Raw genomic sequence first — 20288 nt, 5'->3', positions numbered from 1 at the left:
CTTCATCCATTTATCCCTTCCAATTAATATAAAGGCATATTTCTACATTGTAACTTCATAATGTTAAAATAAGTGAGATGGAACATAATTGTTTGATTAGTTCCTCAACATAAGATTATTCCATATATTTCATGGAACAATAATTAAAATTATGAAGTGATTTTTTAATGTGCTCTTTGGCCATTTGTATTTCTTCTTTGAGGATATGTCTATTGATTTCTTTTTTAAATCTATTGATTTCTTATCCCCATTTTTTGATGGGGTTAGATTTTTTTTTCTTGTTAAGTTCTGTCAGAATCTTGTATATCTAAGATATTAGTCTTTATCAGCTGGGTATTGGGTAAATAGTTACTCCCATTTTATGGGTAGCTTTTGTATCTTAATCAATACTTCCTTTGAAGTGCTTCGTTTTAATGTCACTCCACTGCACTGGCAACTACCATGACAATGATAGTTGGAACTGATCACCAAGAATTGGGTGCTGAAAGGGGATAAAGTGATTTGCATGGCACCCCTTATTGACAATAGTGCAAACCACAGTATCAGGGGGGAAAAAAGGGAGAGTGAGAGAGTGAAGCAGAATACCTGCCCTAGGGACAGGCAAGGGGTGGGGGGTTGGAGGGAAATATGGGACATTGGTGGCAGGAAAGTTGCACTGCTAAAGGATGGTATGACTGAAACCCAACTATGAACATTTCTATAACCATGTTGCTTAAATAAATTGTTATTTAAAAATATTAAAAGCAAATATAATTATGAAGCAAATGAATATTGATTTTTATTTTCCATACGATTTTATTTGTTTGGTACATAGCTAAACCTTGGTTTTATTTATTGTACTTTAAAAATGTAAAACAGTCTAATATGGTCTAATAAAAAATATGGGCTAATAAATAAAGTCTAATAAAAGTCTAATATAGTACTTTAAAAGTCTAATAAAGTAGTTAAAACTCTACAATTGTAGCAGATAAAACTTGAAGGTTAAGTATTTTCAAAGTCATAGAAATTAAGTTCTGAATTTTGGATTGAAATATTTTCCTTGTTTTTAAGGCAAATGAACTCAATGATATAAACTATAATACTTATTTACTCTAAAAACAATATATAATTTTGATACATTAAAATATATATATAAACTTTTACAATAAATAAATTTATTTAAGTAATGAACTTAACAAAACAGATTTTGGTAATGAAGTTAGCAAAAGTAAAAAGTTATGTTTACAAAATCAGTTAAAAATTAGAATTTGAAAATACTGCTCAATTCTTCATGATGTTTCATTTAAAAATAATAGGGAAATGAGTACAAGATGGAAAAAAAGATTTATGTATAATTTATATACATTTTAAAAAATTTTTGATCATATGCACCAAAAATCTTAACAACTATTGTAAATTACAAGTGATATTTTATTTATAATTTTTACCTCTCTATGTATAATTTCTACAAGAAATGAATCTTTCATAAATATAATTAGTGGGCTTTATGCTACACATCAAGGAATGAAAACTAGCTGACATACTAATTATAATTTAAAATTATCCTTCAACTCTTCATGTGAAAATTTTGTCCAAGTCCAGTGCAAAGGTGCCATCAAAGTAATTTTCCATTATAATAAACATTAGGCTAAATATTTTAATTCTAGAATGATAATATGAAGTGAATTTTATAAAATTAAATAGTATAAGTTTTTTCATCTGGAAATAGATTTTAAACATTGTTCTCTGATAGAAATATAGTCTAAGCTAAATTGTGAGCTATACATGTAATTTTGAATTTTCTACATTTTTAAGGAGTGAAAGAAACTTAAATTTAATAACATTTTATTGATATCCTTCAAATATTGTTGTTTAATGTAAATAATATAAAATATTCCTAATAAAATCATCTATTTTTACTAGAATACTCCAAACTAGATTTTTATTCCATATGTATAACCTATATCATTTGAACTAACCACATTTCTGATACTCAGTAGCCATCCATGTAAAGAACAATTGATATTTTGAGATTCATGGGACAGTACAGGGATTGAATCACAGCCAGCCATGGTATGATACCCTGAACCACATATTATACCATGACAGGAATGGTCTTTGAGCACAGAGTTACAAGTAAGCATGAGCACCACTGGATGTGATCCAAAGACTAAAATATTTTTTATTTTCATTTAAATAATGACTACTATATTAAGTAGCACTGTTCAGAATATTTAAAACTTAGCACAATGTGTTTAAATCTTCTGGATGCACCAGATTCCATAAATTTAAATACACACCTAACAAGTTTCCTTTATTTTAAAAAGGATTGTTGATGGAATTGAAGATGGAAACAGCAGTGAAGAAAGTCAGACTTTCGACTTTGGCTCTGAACGAATCAAGCCAGAACCCAGAATTTCTCCTCCTCTTGGAGGTAAACTTTTAATGAGTCATATTACTATTATTTTCTTCATTGCTTTATTTTATTAATCATAAATTCATTTTTCTTTTATTTAAACTCCGTGGTCAGAAAGTTGTTCATGATTGAGTTTCAGTATTACAAAGTACACCATCATGAACAACTTCCACCACTAATGTTGCGTTTCCCTCCTCCTTCCTCCTGTCTGCCTCTGGGGCAGACATTTTATTTCTCTCTCTCTCTCTCTCTCTCTCTCTCTCTCTCTCTCTCTCTCTCTCTCTCTCTCTCTCTCTCTCTCTCTCTCTCTTTCTTCTCTCTCAGACACTGTGGTTTGCACTACTGTTAATTGAATGGGTGTTTGCATATCTGTTCAACATGCAGTTATTGTTCAGAATGATCATTTCCAGCTCTCATTGTCATAGTGGTCCCTTATCTACCCTAACTGCACTGCTCCACTCTATGTGGCAAGCTTCCTACCATGAATTGGTCTTACTGTCCCTCACCACTGTTTTCTCAAAATTATTATCATACTATCTTTTTGTTCTTTATCCCACAAATGAGTGCGATTATTCTATGTCTATCCCTCTCACTCTGACTAATTTCATTCAGATAAAACTCTTCATATCCATCCATGTATAAGCAAAATCAATGTCTTTACAAACAGCTGCATAATATTCCGTTGTGTAGATGTAGCATTGTTTCTTCATCCATTCATCTGTTCTCCAGCACTAAATAGTGCTAACACAGATGTGCAGAGGCCTTTTCTGTGTTGTCTTTGGGTTTCTGGGATATATTCCTAGAAGTATTATATAGAAGCTCAATGTCTAGGTTTTTGAAAGATATCCATATTGTTTTCCAAAAAGGCTGGATTAATTCACATTCCCACTAGCAGCAAATGAAAGTCCCTTTCTCCCTGCATATGCACTAGCACTGATTGTTCTTGTTCTTTTCAATATGTGCCAGTTTCTGTGGTGTGAAATGATAACTCATTGTTTTGATTTTCATCTCCCTGATGATTAGTGATGTGGAGCATTTCTATATGTTCCTTTTGGCCGTCCCATTTTCTTCTCTGAGGAAATGTCTGTTCATTTATTCTCATTTTGGGATGGGGTTAAAAGCTTTTCCTTGTTGAGTTCTACCAGTGCCTTGTATATCTTAGATATTAACTCCTTATCAGATGTTTATTGGGTAAATAGTTGCTCCCATTCTGTGAGTAGTCTTTGTATCTTAGTCCCCATTTCCATTAAGGTGCAGAATCTTCTCAGTTTAATGTAATCCCATTTGTCTTTGTTTCCACTTTGTTGGCCAGTGGTGTTTCTTCTTGAGGATGCCTTTAGCTTCAATGTCGTGTAGTATTCTGCCTACATTTTCCTCTTATTACCTTATGGTTTCAGGCCTGATATCAAAGTATTTGATTCATTTTTATTTGACCATTGTGCATGGCTTTAAAGAGAGATTAGAGATTGTATTTTTGCATGTAGCTGACCAATTTTTTCAACATGGTATGGTAATAATTTTGAGACAATAGTGGCGAGGGAAAGTAAGACCAAGTAGAAAATTAAGACCAAACTCAACCAGATTTTTGTCTCTTATTTTTCTATGTTTATTGCCCATTAAAAATCATGTTACTATAATAAGCATCAATAAATAATGAAGAAATTGTGAAGAAAATATACATGTGGTTGGAAAAGAGCAACTAATCAACAAGTTTTAAAAGGCATATTCAATTCAAATACTTGTCAGCAAACTAATAGATTTTTCTAAAAACTAAAGTTGACAACACCCAGAAATTTTCTCATAGCCTTCCTAACCAGCTCTGAGATTGGTTGTGAGGCTTTTCTGTTTAATTAGTGGGTTTCTCCATGGAATAAGACAAAGGTGAAAAAACTTTTCAAGGTGAAGTTGTGGAGAATGCAGTTCCATTCAATATATTATTAGTATTTCATCTCAATTTACAATCTTATCCCCAGCAATTTTAACCACTTGGATAAATAAAAGAAAGTTTATGAGAATTTTTGGTGGGGAGAAAAAAGGAATAATGAGGATGGAGGAATTTAAATGTCAAACATCAATCCTGATACCTTAATTCGAATAGAGTAACTAATTTGGTCATACTTGGGGCACAGAAATATTATTACAGTCAAACTTGTCTAGTGCACATGAAACCTGGTTTCAGATTCCATATAAAAAATGTTGGTTCTCAGGGCTGGAGAGATAGCATGGAGGTAAGGTGTTTGCCTTTCATGCAGAAGGTCCGTGGTTCAAATCCCGGCGTCCCATATGGTCCCCCGTGCCTGCCAGGAGCGATTTCTGAGCATAGAGCCAGGAGTAACCCCTGAGCACTGCCGGGTGTGACCCAAAAACCAAAAAAAAAAAAAAAAAAATGTTGGTTCTCTTGAGTCTGGGGAATATACATTGAAACTTATCAAACTTTCCACCAATTTTTGATCCTATCATTGACTTCTCCCTGTTCCTAATATCTACTCCTATGATCATCTATTCAAGCAGGCTATTCCTTAATGCAATTCCAAATACCTCTGCTCTAAGGCTTCCCATCCTTGCTTATACAACCCTTTATTTACCACATTATGCATGTTTCTATCAAAAGTTTTTCTCTAGTCTCACACTATATTCCATACTAAGTGAATTTTTTAAAACAGAAATATACTATTACCACTCTATTCCTATGCACAAAACCCTAAGGATGCTTCCTTAGAATAAAATATAAATCTATTAGAGTTGGTTTTTAGACTTTTTTCCTATTATATTATCTAAGAGTCTTTATTTGTTATTGTCTCCTAAAGAACGAGTATCCTTATATATATAATCTCCATTGCTTAACAAATGAATGGATTTACTTTAAATAAAATTCTTTAAAGTAAGTTTTACTTTTCTACCACTTTAGATTGCTTTGAGTAACTTTTTCTCCCATAAATAAGCTTCCCAATATATCAAAATTAGGATAATAATGTATCCATATTGTGATTTATTTCAATATATAAATGTATAAATAAAATAAGTCTTTCACTCCAATTATCAATGACTCATCTGTTCTTTTTGTCCTTGTCAGAAATAAATGTATTTGGAAGAGTAGCATAGTAAAAAAGTAAAAAATAAAAAAAAAAAAACAGAAAATGGGAGAAGTTATCATTTAGAGCAACACAAACCCTGCAGTGAAGATTAGCAACTAAAATACAGGTGGGAAGAAAATGCTCTCATGAGTACAGGAATCAATATGTGGAAATTAAAGAGAGGAGGAAAAGAACATCACTTTTCTATGTTTTTGGCACTTGCTAAGAGATATTTTTAGAGAATGGTCAAAGAAGAGAAAGTATGTCATTGTGAAGCATGGTAGTGATTATGTGCGAGAGAAGATGGGATTTTCTATAAGAACATCTTATCACTAGTCAAGGTCTCTACTATGATGTTGAGAAAAGAATATATCAGGCACAATTCAGAGGAACACTCAAAACTTGTCAAATCTCAAGTATTCTAAGCATAAAATACACTGATGTTTAAAAAGGGTCAAAGTAAAAGGTTGGACTTCTCTCCTATTCTACTGAATCCTGTCTTCAAATCTGAAATCAATTCTTTAAGAATGCATTATCTGTCTGTGTGCTACTTTTCAGACCCAGAGATTGGAACCGCTGTTCTTTTCATCAAAGCAGAGGAAACCAAGCAGCAGATAAATAAACTCAACAGTGAGGTACAGGATTTTCTTTTTTTGGACATTTTAGAGTGGTGAAAATTATAAAAATCCTAGTTATCAGAATAAGCAACAAAATTATAATAATTGCAAATATGTTCTATGCTGTGCAAATGACCAAGGGTGAATTCTTAGTTATTCTCATTATGTTGTATGTCCTTATAATGCCACTTAATTCTTTTCTGAGCTCTAGAAGGGGATAATAATTATGTCTACTTCATGTACTATTGTGAAATTATCTGAGACAGTCTACAGTTAGCATGAAAAAGCACCAAATAAAATATTATTGTGGCTAGGAGATAGTATTGTGGTTAGAGTACACATACATCCAACATAGGTCCTATCCCAAGCACGACATGTCTTCCTGAGTACTACTGGGTTTAACCATGGAGTTAACCTAGAACTTCTGGGTTGCCTTTGAATTCTCTGACACTATAGGGCCCAAGTAGCATAATATCTTCAGGCCTATCATTGACCCACTCATCTAGTTGGACAAACCATTGTAAGCAGTAGTCCTGGAACTCTTCAGCAGCACATAGAAGGCTTAAAAAATAATCATATACTAGTGTTGTAGATATACTGATAGTTAATTTAACTGGTATGTATTCACGCTTTAGTAATTTTAAATTTTGAGGAGTTAAGGCAGGATTATTAGTTCAGATTAGTCAAAATTAATCAATTGGAGTAGTCAAAAGACCTGAAACTCTGCTCCTTTCTGTCATACATATTTCTTGCATAATTTTGAACAGTTTTGTTTCTATGGCTCTTATAGACTATCTGTGTCAAATAAAGTTAACTTTACAACTTATAAGATCTACTTAGGTATAGTTCTATTTCATAAAATGCATTAATTTAGATGCATAATGCATCGATTTTAGTAACTTTACTCTAGGTTGTTGCTAGATTCTAGAGAATTATAAAGCACCTATTTTTCATTTAGTTTGATTCGGATGACATAATCCACTGTGCTCAGGGTTTATTCTGAGCTCTATGTTCATGGATTACTCCTGGCAGTATATGTGGACCATATATGATGCTAGGAATTAAATCTGTGTCAGGCTACTTGCAAGACAGTGCCTGATTCTCTGTACTATTTCTCCAATCTGTGATTTTTCTAACTAACTGAGTGCTTCAATTATTATAATCAATCAGTTTTAAAATATTCTTATTTGCAGGCAGAACTGAGCCAATCTTTGGTGACCTTCAAGGTAAATCTAAATCAAAGACAGTTGGGCAAGCACAGTATTATAATTGAATCCCTTTCTGACACTCTATTTTACATTATCTCGTGAAATCCTGGCAAAAATATGTAGATTACAATGCTCATATTTCAAAAATAAAATTCATGTCATTATAACTAGCTTATAATTATCATAAATAAAGGAATATTGTGTTATGTATTGTATAGTCCAATCTTTTCTTTAACTTACATTTCCTCAATTTATTGAAGATTTGTGTTCTATTTCTTTCTTTCTATACACATATAGCAAATGAGGCCATTGCTCACCAGATCTAAAATCAATGAGCAAAGAGCAGAAGAGCCAGCTGAACTCAATGTCTTTAAATTACAAGGAGTGGGGAGTACCCAAAAGACACACCCCAAAAATGCACATACCAAAAAAATGAACTAATTGAACACCTATTAGAAAACTGAAGAGTAACCTTACATTAAGCTATTTAATTTAAAATATTATTTTTGGTAAAAAAAATTTCCCAGTAAGAAACTGGAGTTATATAGTACAATGTGCTGGTTATTTGCCTAGCACATAGCTGACCCAGGTTTGATCGTAAGCATTTCATATTGTCCTCTGAGCCTGCAAGGAGTAATTCCTAAGTGTGGAGTCAGGAGTAATCCCTGAGAAGAGCTGAGTGTCCCCCTCCAAAAAAATCGCTCATAAATTGCCCCCAAAATTGAATTATTTGGCTTAATATTAAAAATTAGTCACCAAAGAGCAGAGTGGGTAATGTTACTTTCCTTGCACAAAATGAACTGATGTTCAATCTCTAGCATTATATAATGATCTCTTCCCCCTGCCAGGGCTATCCCTAAACTTAATGCCAGAACTAAGCCCTGAGTATTCTAGCTGTGGTCTCAAGCCTCTTCCTGATTAAAAGAAAAAATTTGAAAAAAAATAAAGCTATTAATACTGACTAAACAATATTTAACCCAAATGTTGGGAATTTTGCACATTCTGGGAAATAATAAATGTATTTCTCCAGATTTTTGGAATATAGGTATTTTATTCCAAGTCACAACTGTAAATCTACTCAGCATGTTCTGCCTTTGACATTATGAGTCAGAAGTGGTTGTGTGAAAATATGCAGTTACTTGAATGAAAAACAAAGTATTTCCCCTGTGTGATTCTTTCCATCTTGCATAGTAAAATTTAAAAGCAAAGTAAAATATCCTTCTCTAAAGATTAATTTTCTTATAAGAAAATATCTCACTCTTCATAGTTTTAACTTAAACAAAAAAGCTATTCTTGAACTAGAGAGATAGTACAGAGGATAAGACATTCCTTGCCTTGCATGCTTCTGATCTGGTTTGACCCTGGCACCTTATGGTCCCCAGAATTATGCTAGGAGTTTTCCCAGAGCACAACCAGATGTGGCTAAAAAAAAAAAACAGGGAGAAAGGGAGGAATGAAGAGAAGGAGGGAGGAAGAGAGGGAGGAAGGAAGGGAGGGAGGAAAGAAAGAAGGAAGGAAGGAAGGGAGGAAGGATGGAAGGAAGGAAGGAAGGAAGGAAGGAAGGAAGGAAGGAAGGAAGGAAGGAAGGAAGGAAGGAAGGAAGGGAGGAAGGAAGGAAGGAAGGAAGGAAGGAAGGAAGGAAGGAAGGGAGGGAGGGAGGGAGGGAGGGAGGGAGGGGGAGGGAGGGAGGGAGGAAGGAAGGAAGGAAGGAACTAAGGTTAGGGTTAGGAAGGAAGGAAGGAAGGAAGGAAGGAAGGAAGGAAGGAAGGAAGGAGGAAGGAAGGAAGGGAGGGAGGGAGGGAGGAAGGGAGGGAGAGAGGGAGGGAGGGAGGAAGGGAGGGAGAGAGGAAGGGAGGGAGGGAGAGAGGGAGAGAGGGAGGGAGGAAAAATGTTATCCTTTATATATAATTGAATGTATACCCAGCCTTGAACCATCGAGTAGTTCATTAAACCCTCTAAAACTGGAAGAATGAAAATATAAAGAGGCTTTAAACTATAAAATGATCTATTCTTTGTTTTGGTTTTTCTTTTGTATCTCTAATAAAGTGACATTAATACTGCAGTTCATATACATATGTATAAAGTCCAAGCTAATTTTTTTAGCTATTACCGCTTATTATATACATCTGAGATCACCTCATTGTTCTTTGTTCTATATTTTTGATTAGTAGTACACAAGAGAAGAATTGATTATTAATGTGGGGTCTGCTTTATCAAAGATTAATCAACAATTACTATAAGACATGAAGAGTTGACAAAAGTGTACTAAGTAAGGATTCAGAGAGCACTGAAGAAACACTATGCTGATATTTTCACAGAGTAAAGAAACCAGAGGTCAGATGAACAGTATAGAGGTTAAGGCCCATGCTTTGCATAAGCTGGCCATAGTTCAAACCCAATAATCATATGGTCCTCTGAGCATCATCAGGCATAGCCCTAAAGGTCCCTAAATACGAGAATCCCCAATAGCACAGGCTTAGAGCAGCACTATCTACTTAAGCACTCTCATTGAATCTTTGGTCAAGGTTCAATATAGAGAATATCTAAAAGGATCACCCAGATCGCATGAGTACTACTTGGAAATCCACTGCCAAATAGGTTTAAAGGAACTCTGATGTTTAGATTTTATGATAAGCTGTTTAAATACGGAGAAGAAATCAGAAAAGGAATATTTTGGAAATAGCCTACATTTCCAGAACAGTAAAAAGAGTTTAAAGAATGTAGGGCAACCACTAAAATTAGACCCCTTTTAAAAGCACTGCTATGGCTTTACAGCAAGCAAAGAAAGAATTAACTTATAAGGAAAATATATAAAAATAACAACAAACTGTATGGGAACCTGAAGCTATATAAATCACATGCTCCAATTCCAAAAAGGTTTGAGAAGGCTTGTTTCCTCGTTTTTAAAATTTGGCAGACCTCGAAAGGCATTGCTTCAATGCCTACCAAGAGACACTGCATCCTCTTTCACAGCAGGCATGAGGACTAAAACCCACTAGTAGAGAAAGAGAATAGCTTTGGAGAGACACAGATACTTATAAATATCTCTTCATAAAATTGTGTGATTTCGGCAAGATACTCTCCTTCATGATAAAATCAGTAGTAAGTAGTCAAATGGTGGGGCCAGAGAGATAGCACAGTGATAGGGCCTTTGCTTTGCATGCGAACAACTCGGGAGGAACCTGGTTAGATTCCGAATTCCTATATGGGCCCCCAGCTTGCCCGGGGCTATTTCAAAGTGCAAAGCCAGTAGTAACCCCTGAGCACAGCTGGGTGTAGCCCAACTACCAGTCAATCAATCAATAAATAAATAAAGTTTTTTTTAAAGTGATTAAATGTGGGGCCGGAGAGATAGCATGGAGATAAGGCATTTGCCTTGCATGCAGAAGGTCGGTGGTTCGAATTCCAGCATCCCATATTGTCCCGCGAACCTGCCAGGGGCGATTACTGAGCACAGAGCCAGGAGTAATCCCTGAGCACTGCCAGGTGTGACCCCCCCACCAAAAAAAAGTGGTCAAATGCTCACTTTTCCTCAAAGAATTATGCCCTTATTTAATGAAAGCTGACTCTGAAGTTTTCACCCTCCAGCTACTTAACATTAAGATTAGTAAGAGAAGAGAACATGTCTATGATAATGAGAAAAAATTAAATCAATTTTAAAGAGATAAATTTTAAAGAGATCATATTTGATCATATAAAATAATTTATTTCATTTAAGAGGCTTTCTGTCTGATAGGAAGAGACTTAATATAAAATTAGAATAGATAGCCTTGTGCCTGGGACCCTCATGGCCTCCTACTTACTGATCCCATTAGGGAGTCACTCTTTTTGACCTCAGTTCTAATCCTCCAAAACTAAAAAAACATGGATGCTGGTGCATCTGCACAAAATTATTACTGAATATCTTCTTCATATAGAGGCTGGTGGAATGCAACAATTATAATTCACTGACTCTATAAATCTCAGTTAACTAAACATAGTAACTTTTGAAGGCCCTATTGCCATACACAAAGAGCACTCCATGGTAAAAGAAATAATATAAACAACAGAGGTACAAAATCAGTAGTACTCTGGTATAATAATTGAACAGATCAGGCCTGAAGTAATAAGGAATCTAAGCACCGCCATTAGCATTTATAAAGCTTAAAGAACAGTGGGTGGAAGTTAAGGAAACCAACTGTGTGTTAGACAGAGATAGAAATCTAGGCAAATATTCAAGCCCGTTAGAACTCTTGAAAGTGGTTGATGATTATATAAAATTAACACTCCTTGCACAGGAGTAACCTAGTTGATGAGCATATGAAATCATCACTTCTTGCACAGGCGGTAGAAATTAAGCAATCGCTAGACAATTAATCCAACCAATTTAAAAATTGATGCAAACGATAACAGATGCTATACAAATTCAAGTGACAAAACTAAGGAATATGACTGCAAGCCAGAAGAGCAAAATCGCACATGTGGCAAACAGTATAGATGAACTTGAAGACAAATGCAAATCAATATTGATAAAGAAGTGGCAAAAGAAAAGAGGAGCAAAAGATGGAAGATAATATAAAGATCTTAATTGATGATAGCAAGATGAATAATTTCCAAATTATAGAAATACCAAAAACAGAGGAAAAATAAAAAAAGGAAGCAAAGCTGTGGGAGAGATAATAGCTTGAGAATGTTCCTATTCTCTTTAGGGATGCTACTGACAGATTCAAGAGGCCCAAAGAGTATCAAGAAAAGTAGGCAAAACAGAACAATGACAAAATACATAGTTATCATAATGGCATAATCCAAAAAGAAAGATAGACTCTTTAAAACATCAAAAAAAAAGAAACCTTAAATATAAGGGAAATATCATCATAATCAAAGGAGATTTCTCATATGAAAAGGAAAGAAAAGAAAAAATTACTCACTGAAAAAAATTTCAACCAAGAATTTGACTGCTTTGCAAAGCTCTCATTTAGATGGAAAAAGGGGTAAAAACATTCTCAAGAAAACAATAGCTGGGGCCGGAGAGATAGCATGGAGGTAAGGCATTTGCCTTGCATGCAGAAGGATGGTGGTTCAAATCCCAGCATCCATATCATCCCACAAGTCTGCCAGGAGCGATTTCTGAGCATAAAGCCAGGAGTATCCCCTGAGTGCTGCTGGGTGTGACCCCCCCCCAAAAAAAAGCAAGAAAGAAAACAATAGCTGACAACATTTGCTATAACTAAACCAGAATGAAATACTAAAAGAATAATGACATATACCAAATAGCCAATTATAGAAGCAGGAACTCAACACAGTAAAATGGCATCATCGTTCTTTATGTCAATAATTTCTCGGAATGACATTGTACTAAACTCTCCTGTCAAAAGGCATACAGTGGCAGGCTGTATCAGGAACAAAATGCATCTATTTGAAGTTCATAAAAAACACATTTTAAATTGTAAATAAGACACAGACGTAGGCAGAAAGGATGGAAAACATTTACACAAGCCAAAAGTGAACAGAAAAATGCTGGAACAGCCGTTTGTATATCAGACCAAACTGTACTCAATCTAAAGAATGTAATTATAGAAGATGGTCAAGGAAACAATAGATCAATAATCACTCATTTAGTTTACATAAACACACCAAATGTAGATCAGCAAAATTTATAAGACTTTCTTTCACCAATCTAATAAGTCATATAGACAGAAACAATAATAACGGGACACTTCTACACTCCACTATTGCCACTGATTATGTTAACTTAATCTGAATTCAGTAAATACACATGAGTTCTATATGAATATCTGAACTAGTGGTTCTTACACCCTGAAAAAGTCAAATATATATTTTCTCTAATAATTTAAAATTATCTCCAGTATAAACCCATTTTAGAACATCATATAAATCTACATAAGTTCAAAATTGTAAAAATTATACCAAGCATCCTATTAGACCACAATGCCACAGTTATAGAAATTAATCATAAAAGGATGATGTAAGGACCAGAGCAATAGCACAGTGGTAGGGCATTGTTTGCCTTGCACATGGCTGACTCAGATGAACCTCAGTTCCATCCCCAGTGTCCCAAATGGTCCCCTGAGCCTGCCAGGAGCGATTTCTGAGCACATAGCCAGGAGTAACCCTTGAATATCACTGGGTGTGGCCCAAAAATAAAAAATAAAATAAAAGATGATGTGAGACTAAGCACCTAGAGACTAAGCAACTCAATACTAAATAATAGGTAGATTGAAGAAAAAATAAGGAGAAAATAAAAATATATTCCTTGATACTAAAGATAATAAAGAAATAAATTTATCAAAATCTATGGAACACAGCAATAACTATATTTAGGAGGAAAATCATAGCAATATAAATTCCACATTAGAGATAGAAAAGATAACACCAACACTAAATGCAGTTATAAAACATCTGGAGAATCAATAATAAATGAATCCAAAAACCAGCAGAAGAAAGATAATTAAAACTATAAAAATGAGGGATAAAATACAAGCAGAAATAAAGAAAGCAATACAAAAAATGTCATTGAAACCAGATGCCGGTTCTTCAAAAGAATAAGATACAAAACTTTGGCTATACTCACAGGAAAAAAGTGAGAAAGTACTCAAATAAATTGAATCAGAAGTGAAAGGAAAGACATTAGGAAGAAACCCTTAGAAATACAAGACATCTTGAAAGCTTACTATGAATAACTCTACTTTGTTCAGTGGAGAATCCAGAGATATGGACAGATTCTTAGAAACATGTAATTTCCCAAGACTAATTTAGAAGAAATAGGAAGTCTGAATAGAACAATAACATGCAAGAAATTGAAAAAGTAATTAAGAATCTTCCCAAATAGACTGGAGAGATACTATATAGTGGATAAAGCAGATGCCTTGCATGAGGCCTACCCAGGTCCAGTTCCCAGCATCCCAGATGGTCTCCCAAGCCAATCAAGAATGATTCCTGCATACAAAGCTAAGAGCCTTTACACACTACTAGGTATAGCCAAAAACAAACAAAAGAAAATAAAAAAGTAAAAAAAAAGAATCTCCCTCTAGCCTATATTGACATTTCAAAGAAAAAATCCAGAGACTGGAGATAGTATAGTGGGTAGAACACTTGCTTTGCACATAGCTAACCCAGGTTTGACTCCTCAGCCATTCAATTCCATATGACCCTGTGAGCAGAAAGAAGTCTAGTTTCTCTTGTATGAAATAATTCCTTTTTTTTTTTTTTGCCATAGCCCTGCTAACACTGACTACATTCATCTTTTAATAGAGGGATTAGATGAATTTATAAGGAAAGACTCAAATGAAATTAATACCACATCCCAAATAATTAATTCGATTATAGTTTAATAAAAGACAAATTAGAAATGATACTGTAAACTTTAGTAAAACCACAGAGCATACAACATCACTCACTTCCAGAGCTTCAGTCAGAGTAAGTTAGAGAAAGTTAACTAATAGGAAAGCTGTAATGTTTTCTTGGAATTTTATGTCATTTCTGTGAACCTCAGTCTTGCAGGGAAGAAACTAGTGGAATACATGTCCTGACATGCCTCTCCAACACTTCAACTTCCTTCTGGTTTTTGTGAGGACCAAACCCAATCATAGGAAAAAGCAACAGTGAGTTTGTTGCTGGAGTCCAGAGAAGTCAGCCTCCAAGGAACAGAATGGATTAAAAATAAATCTATTCTGTAGTTACACGTGGAAATTATTTTGTAAAATGTGTTACTACATACTCAGAAAAGTATAGAAAAAATTAAATGGAATTAAAATAATTAACTAGTTAGCCATTGTTAATAATTTGTTAGTGACATTCAGTTATAAATGAGCCAATAACTTCAAAATAACTTTAGGTGTGTATATATATATATATACATATATAGAGAGAGAAAGATTATATATATATATACATATATATATGTATATATATATATATATACATATTAGGTTTGGGGCTATATACAAATCAACTCAGGGTCTGCTTTTAGCTCTGTGATGGAGACAAAGGTGTGGAGAGTTTGTTTCCTGGAGTGCTTAAATCTCAACCTACTGTATTCAAAGCATATACTCAGCTATAATGAACCATAATTCCCTGGACTACTGAATATTTTTTAAAAATATGCGGGGGGGGTTGCCCATGCATGCTAAATCATTGGTAAGCTGAAATATTTTAAAAGAAAATAAAACTATAAAACTTCAATTTTATTTATGGTTCAATAATTAAACCAACCCATGGGTATAAATAATGCTGGGAGTTTTTATTTAAAAAAAAAAAAAAACATTTAGGTTTAGAGTTTTAAGTAGGCTTTTAAATAGATTTAGGGTTTATTGCAAGGCTCCACTCATTTTTTAATTTTATTAAAGCACAAGGATTTATAAAGTTATTCATAGTTGGATTTTAGACATATGTTCCAGTATCTATTCTACCACTAGTGTCATCTTCCTTTCACCAAAGTTCTCAAGTTCCCTTCCCTCATCTGCCCCCATCCCTTGTCTGCCACTGTAACAAGTACATTTTTAAGTTTGTTTGTTGAAAATTTGGATCACTTGTTTCCAATGGTGTTTGCACTGTGATTTAGATATTTAACTATATCTCTATCATTCTGATCATCTTCCTTGCACATGAATTTCCCCCTTTAACACTATATCTTTTAAAGAGGTTCCAATTCATTCAAGATTGATTCTACCTTTTAATGTCCAATGAATTTTCTTGAAAAATGCCTTTTCTGACGTCAATGATTGGTTTCTCAATCTTGCCAGTGAAAATTTACTTTTATACATTTTTGTTATTTTTTGCTACTGTACTTTTTTTTAACTTTTTTTTAATTTATTTAAAGAAAATGCATTACATAGTTGACATAACTTATAATAATATATTTTTAGGAAAACCAAAAGCAACACATTTTTGTTATTTTTATACACACCTTTCTTTCTTCTACAAGGAGACTGCAGGCTCATAACAACCTACATTATATATCAAAAAGATAATATATGACACTCAAAAGAATGTTTGAAATTTTTATCTATTGCTCCAGGGAATGCTGCTGCTTCTGCTTTGCGAAATAGTATGGTTGTTTGCCACATATTTAAATAAAGAATTGGCTTATATGATTTAAAATTTTGTGCATTTCCAGGCCTTATAGAAAGCAAAAGAGAATACCCTGTATCTAATCACTCAACATTCAGGTCTGAAAATTAAATATACATGAATTTGAGAAAACAGTTTTTATTAGGGAATAAAAACTACTTACAGAAATAAAAAATTACAGTTTCTTTTCATTTGTACACAATTATAAATGAACCCAATTTTTATGAAACAATCTAAATTAATAAAAATCTCCTTTAGTATTTATATGAGCCCAAAATAAAATAAAATATGAAATAACAGTTGCTATAATGGGTAAAAGATCTGTCCCAAAACAAATATTTAAGCAATTTAGCTTTGATATTATAGTAGTTTTAAAATGTGATAGAACCATTAAAATCGTAAGTTTAGATATGTGTTAAAGATCTCCTATTCTGAAGTTTTACCTAATATAACTTTTATTCTGAGTTAATGGTCAGAAGTTATTTTGCTTGATATTTCTTATGTTAAGAAGCTCATCATGCCTCAGAAAAATTTATGGCAATGGTTTCCAAACATGTTTATGCTTTCAAATCTCTAGTATTATTTTTAATATCTATAAATATTTTTATAAATTAATTTGTACTCTATTTAATACATACCTTTTAAAAACCTATTCTTGTAATAATTAGACCAACTAAATCTCAGAACCTCTCAAATGAACATTGGGCATCTCTATATCGGATGGGAGTGAGAGACTACTGGTTGAAACTACTGATGGTGTTCAGGGCTTACTCCTGACTGTTCTCAGGGATCACTGTTCAGCTTGGGGGACCATATGCAGAGCTTACCACATGCAATGCAAATGTATAAATCTCTGTGCATTATCTCCAGCTCATAGGCATCTATATATTTTTGTTTTATTTTGGGTCGCACCCGGCAGCGCTCAGGGGTTTCTCCTGGCTCTAGGCTCAGAAATCGCTCCTTGCAGGCTCGGGGTACCATATGAGATGCCAGGATTCAAACCACTGACCTTCTGCATGCAATGCAAATACCTTGCTATCTCCATGCTATCTCTCTGGCCCCAGGCATCTATATTTTTAAAATTCTCCACTTCTGATAAAAAAAGTTTATTTAATTTCTCAATTACTTTAGTTACTAAAAGTTGGTTTTTTTACATTTAGGTAAACTGTGAAGCTGTTGTTCATTACGTATTGCATACTTATATAATATATACTTATATATACATATATAATACATAATTAGTATATATATTATGTATATAAATACATATTAAATATACATATATACTTATATAATATATAAATATGTAACTGTGAAGCAATTTTTCATTATTTCTTATTTCTTTCACTCTTGAGTTACATAGGAAAATATTATATAGAGGCTAAAGAAGTAAGTAGTACAGCAGATAGGGTCCTTGCTGATATTTATCCAACCTGGTTTCAGTCCCCAGCATTCCATATGATACGCCAATCCCACTATGAATGATCCCTGTCTGCAGAGCCAGGAGTAACCCCAAAGCAACAAAGTGTGCCCCCACAAAATCAACAAAATGCATATGTACAAATATATTGTACAAATATCTATCAAACAGAAATACTTAACATTTTGAAAGTAGCTAATATCTTTCTTTCTACCCATCTGGCATCCTTTTCTCATATCTTTTTCTTTTGAAATATTTTTTCTTTTGAAATATCTTTGGTTCTAAAATGAATCTTTGGTTTCTTTCCTTTTTTTTTTTTTTTTTTTTTTTGGTTTTTGGGCCACACCCGGCGGTGCTCAGGGGTTACTCCTGGCTGTCTGCTCAGAAATAGCTCCTGGCAGGCACGGGGGACCATATGGGACACCGGGATTCGAACCAACCACCTTTGGTCCTGGATCAGCTGCTTGCAAGGCAAACACCACTGTGCTATCTCTCCGGGCCCAATCTTTGGTTTCTTACATTATCCATGTTTATACTTAAATTTGAAAGCATATTAAACCTAATTAAATAATTTTAGAAAGGAATTCTTTTTTTGTTTGTCTTATTTTGGTTTTATGTTTCTGGGCCACACCCGGTGACACTCAGGGATTACTCCTGGCTATCAGAAATTACTTCTGGCTTGGGGAACCATATGGGATGCTGGGGATCAAACCCAGGTCTGTCCTGGCTCAGCCACATGCAAGGCAAAAACCCTACCGCTGTGCTAACATGCAGGCCCCTAGAAAGGACTTCTTAAAAAGCCTCATAATAATATTATGTTTATTCAATTGGAAATAAATATTTTACATATATGTTTTTGATGACTGTTTTACCTCAAACTTTTCAAACTTAGAAAAGAAGGAGAAAGGGGAAAAAATATATAGGAGGCAAGGAAGAGGAGAAGAGAAAGAAGGTAGGGTACCAGCATATGCAAGTCCCTGAGTTAAATTCTCAGCAGCCACACTAGTCTCTCAGCACCACAGGATGTGACCCTGTTGGTCTTAGAGCATGTAAAGTGACATCAGTGGTTTTGAGCTCCTGGCCTACGCATGGTAGATAGATGGATAGGTAGATGGATAGGTAGATAGATAGATAGATAGATAGATAGATAGATAGATAGATAGATAGATAGATAGATAGATAGATAGATAGATAGATAGACAGACAGACAGACAGACAGACAGACTGATAGATAGATAGATAGATAGATAGATAGATAGATAGATAGATAGATAGATAGATAGATAGATAGATAGATAGATAGATAGATAGATAGATAGATAGATAGATAGATAGATAGATAGATAGATAGATGATAGATACATAGATAGATACATAGATAGATAGATACATAGATAGATACATAGATAGATACATAGATAGACAGACAGACAGACAGATAGATAGATAGATAGATAGATAGATAGATAGATAGATAGATAGATAGATAGATAGATAGATAGATAGATAGATAGATAGATAGATAGATAGATACATAGATAGATACATAGATAGATACATAGATAGATAGATACATAGATAGATACATAGATAGATAGATAGATAGATAGATAGATAGATAGATAGATAGATAGATAGATAGATAGATAGATAGATAGATAGATAGATAGATACATAGATAGATACATAGATAGATACATAGATAGATACATAGATAGATACATAGATAGATACATAGATAGATACATAGATAGATACATAGATAGATACATAGATAGATACATAGATAGATAGAGATAATATATTCTCAAGCAATTGAAAGGGTAAAGGAGAAACAGGAGTAAATAAATTTACTGGTAATTTACTGACTTTTTAATAAATTTATCACCATTTTAGATAACTACTAGCCAGACTCTGTTACTTGAGCTATGTTCTGACTTTAGTTAGTGATCTGTGAGTTCACTTTCAAAATTAAATCTCTTTAGTTTTAGTTTAAAGAGGAGAAAGTCTCTCTTTAAATAGCATCTATTAAATATTTTGTTGAAAACTATGTTTTCATGGGCAACCAAGATAACTCAACAGACTGAGTGGTTGCTTTGCATGCAGGAAGGACCATGTGGTGCCAATTTCAGTGCACCACATGGTTCCTCAAACACCATCCAGGAGAACATCTAAGCACAGCTGGTGTTACACAAAAAGAAGAAAACTAGTATTACAATATTATTTCTGTGGCATCAAAAATAATACTTGGAGGTAAATTTAACCAAGAAGATACGAGATTTGAGCAATGAAAATTCCAAAATATTGTTTAAAGTAATGTAAATCTAAACAAGTAGAAAAATAAAACTACCAACAGAATTGGAAAAGGTTTAAACTCAAAAAAAAATAGTCAATAGAACAGATCTCTAAAAATAGAAAATATTTGAGGCCGGAGCGGTGGCGCAGTGGTAGGGCATTTGCTTTGCACGTGACTGATCTAGGATGGACCTCGGTTCTATTCCCTGG

The 20288-nt window shown here is 33.9% G+C and overlaps 1 protein-coding gene across 1 annotated transcript in view; it reads left to right on the top strand.

The window, feature by feature from the left end:
* Positions 1-20288, top strand: part of KCNH8 (potassium voltage-gated channel subfamily H member 8) — a 389068-nt gene that overhangs the window by 354074 nt on the left and 14706 nt on the right. Inside the window, exons 14-15 of the mRNA XM_049766132.1 lie at positions 2307-2413; positions 6028-6104. Of these exons, the coding sequence (XP_049622089.1) occupies positions 2307-2413; positions 6028-6104 (184 nt within the window). The remainder of the gene's footprint in view (positions 1-2306; positions 2414-6027; positions 6105-20288) is intronic.

Source organism: Suncus etruscus, chromosome 20 (assembly GCF_024139225.1).
Source record: "Suncus etruscus isolate mSunEtr1 chromosome 20, mSunEtr1.pri.cur, whole genome shotgun sequence".
Taxonomy (NCBI): Eukaryota; Metazoa; Chordata; class Mammalia; order Eulipotyphla; family Soricidae; genus Suncus; species Suncus etruscus.
This window is presented reverse-complemented; position numbering and strand designations above follow the sequence as displayed.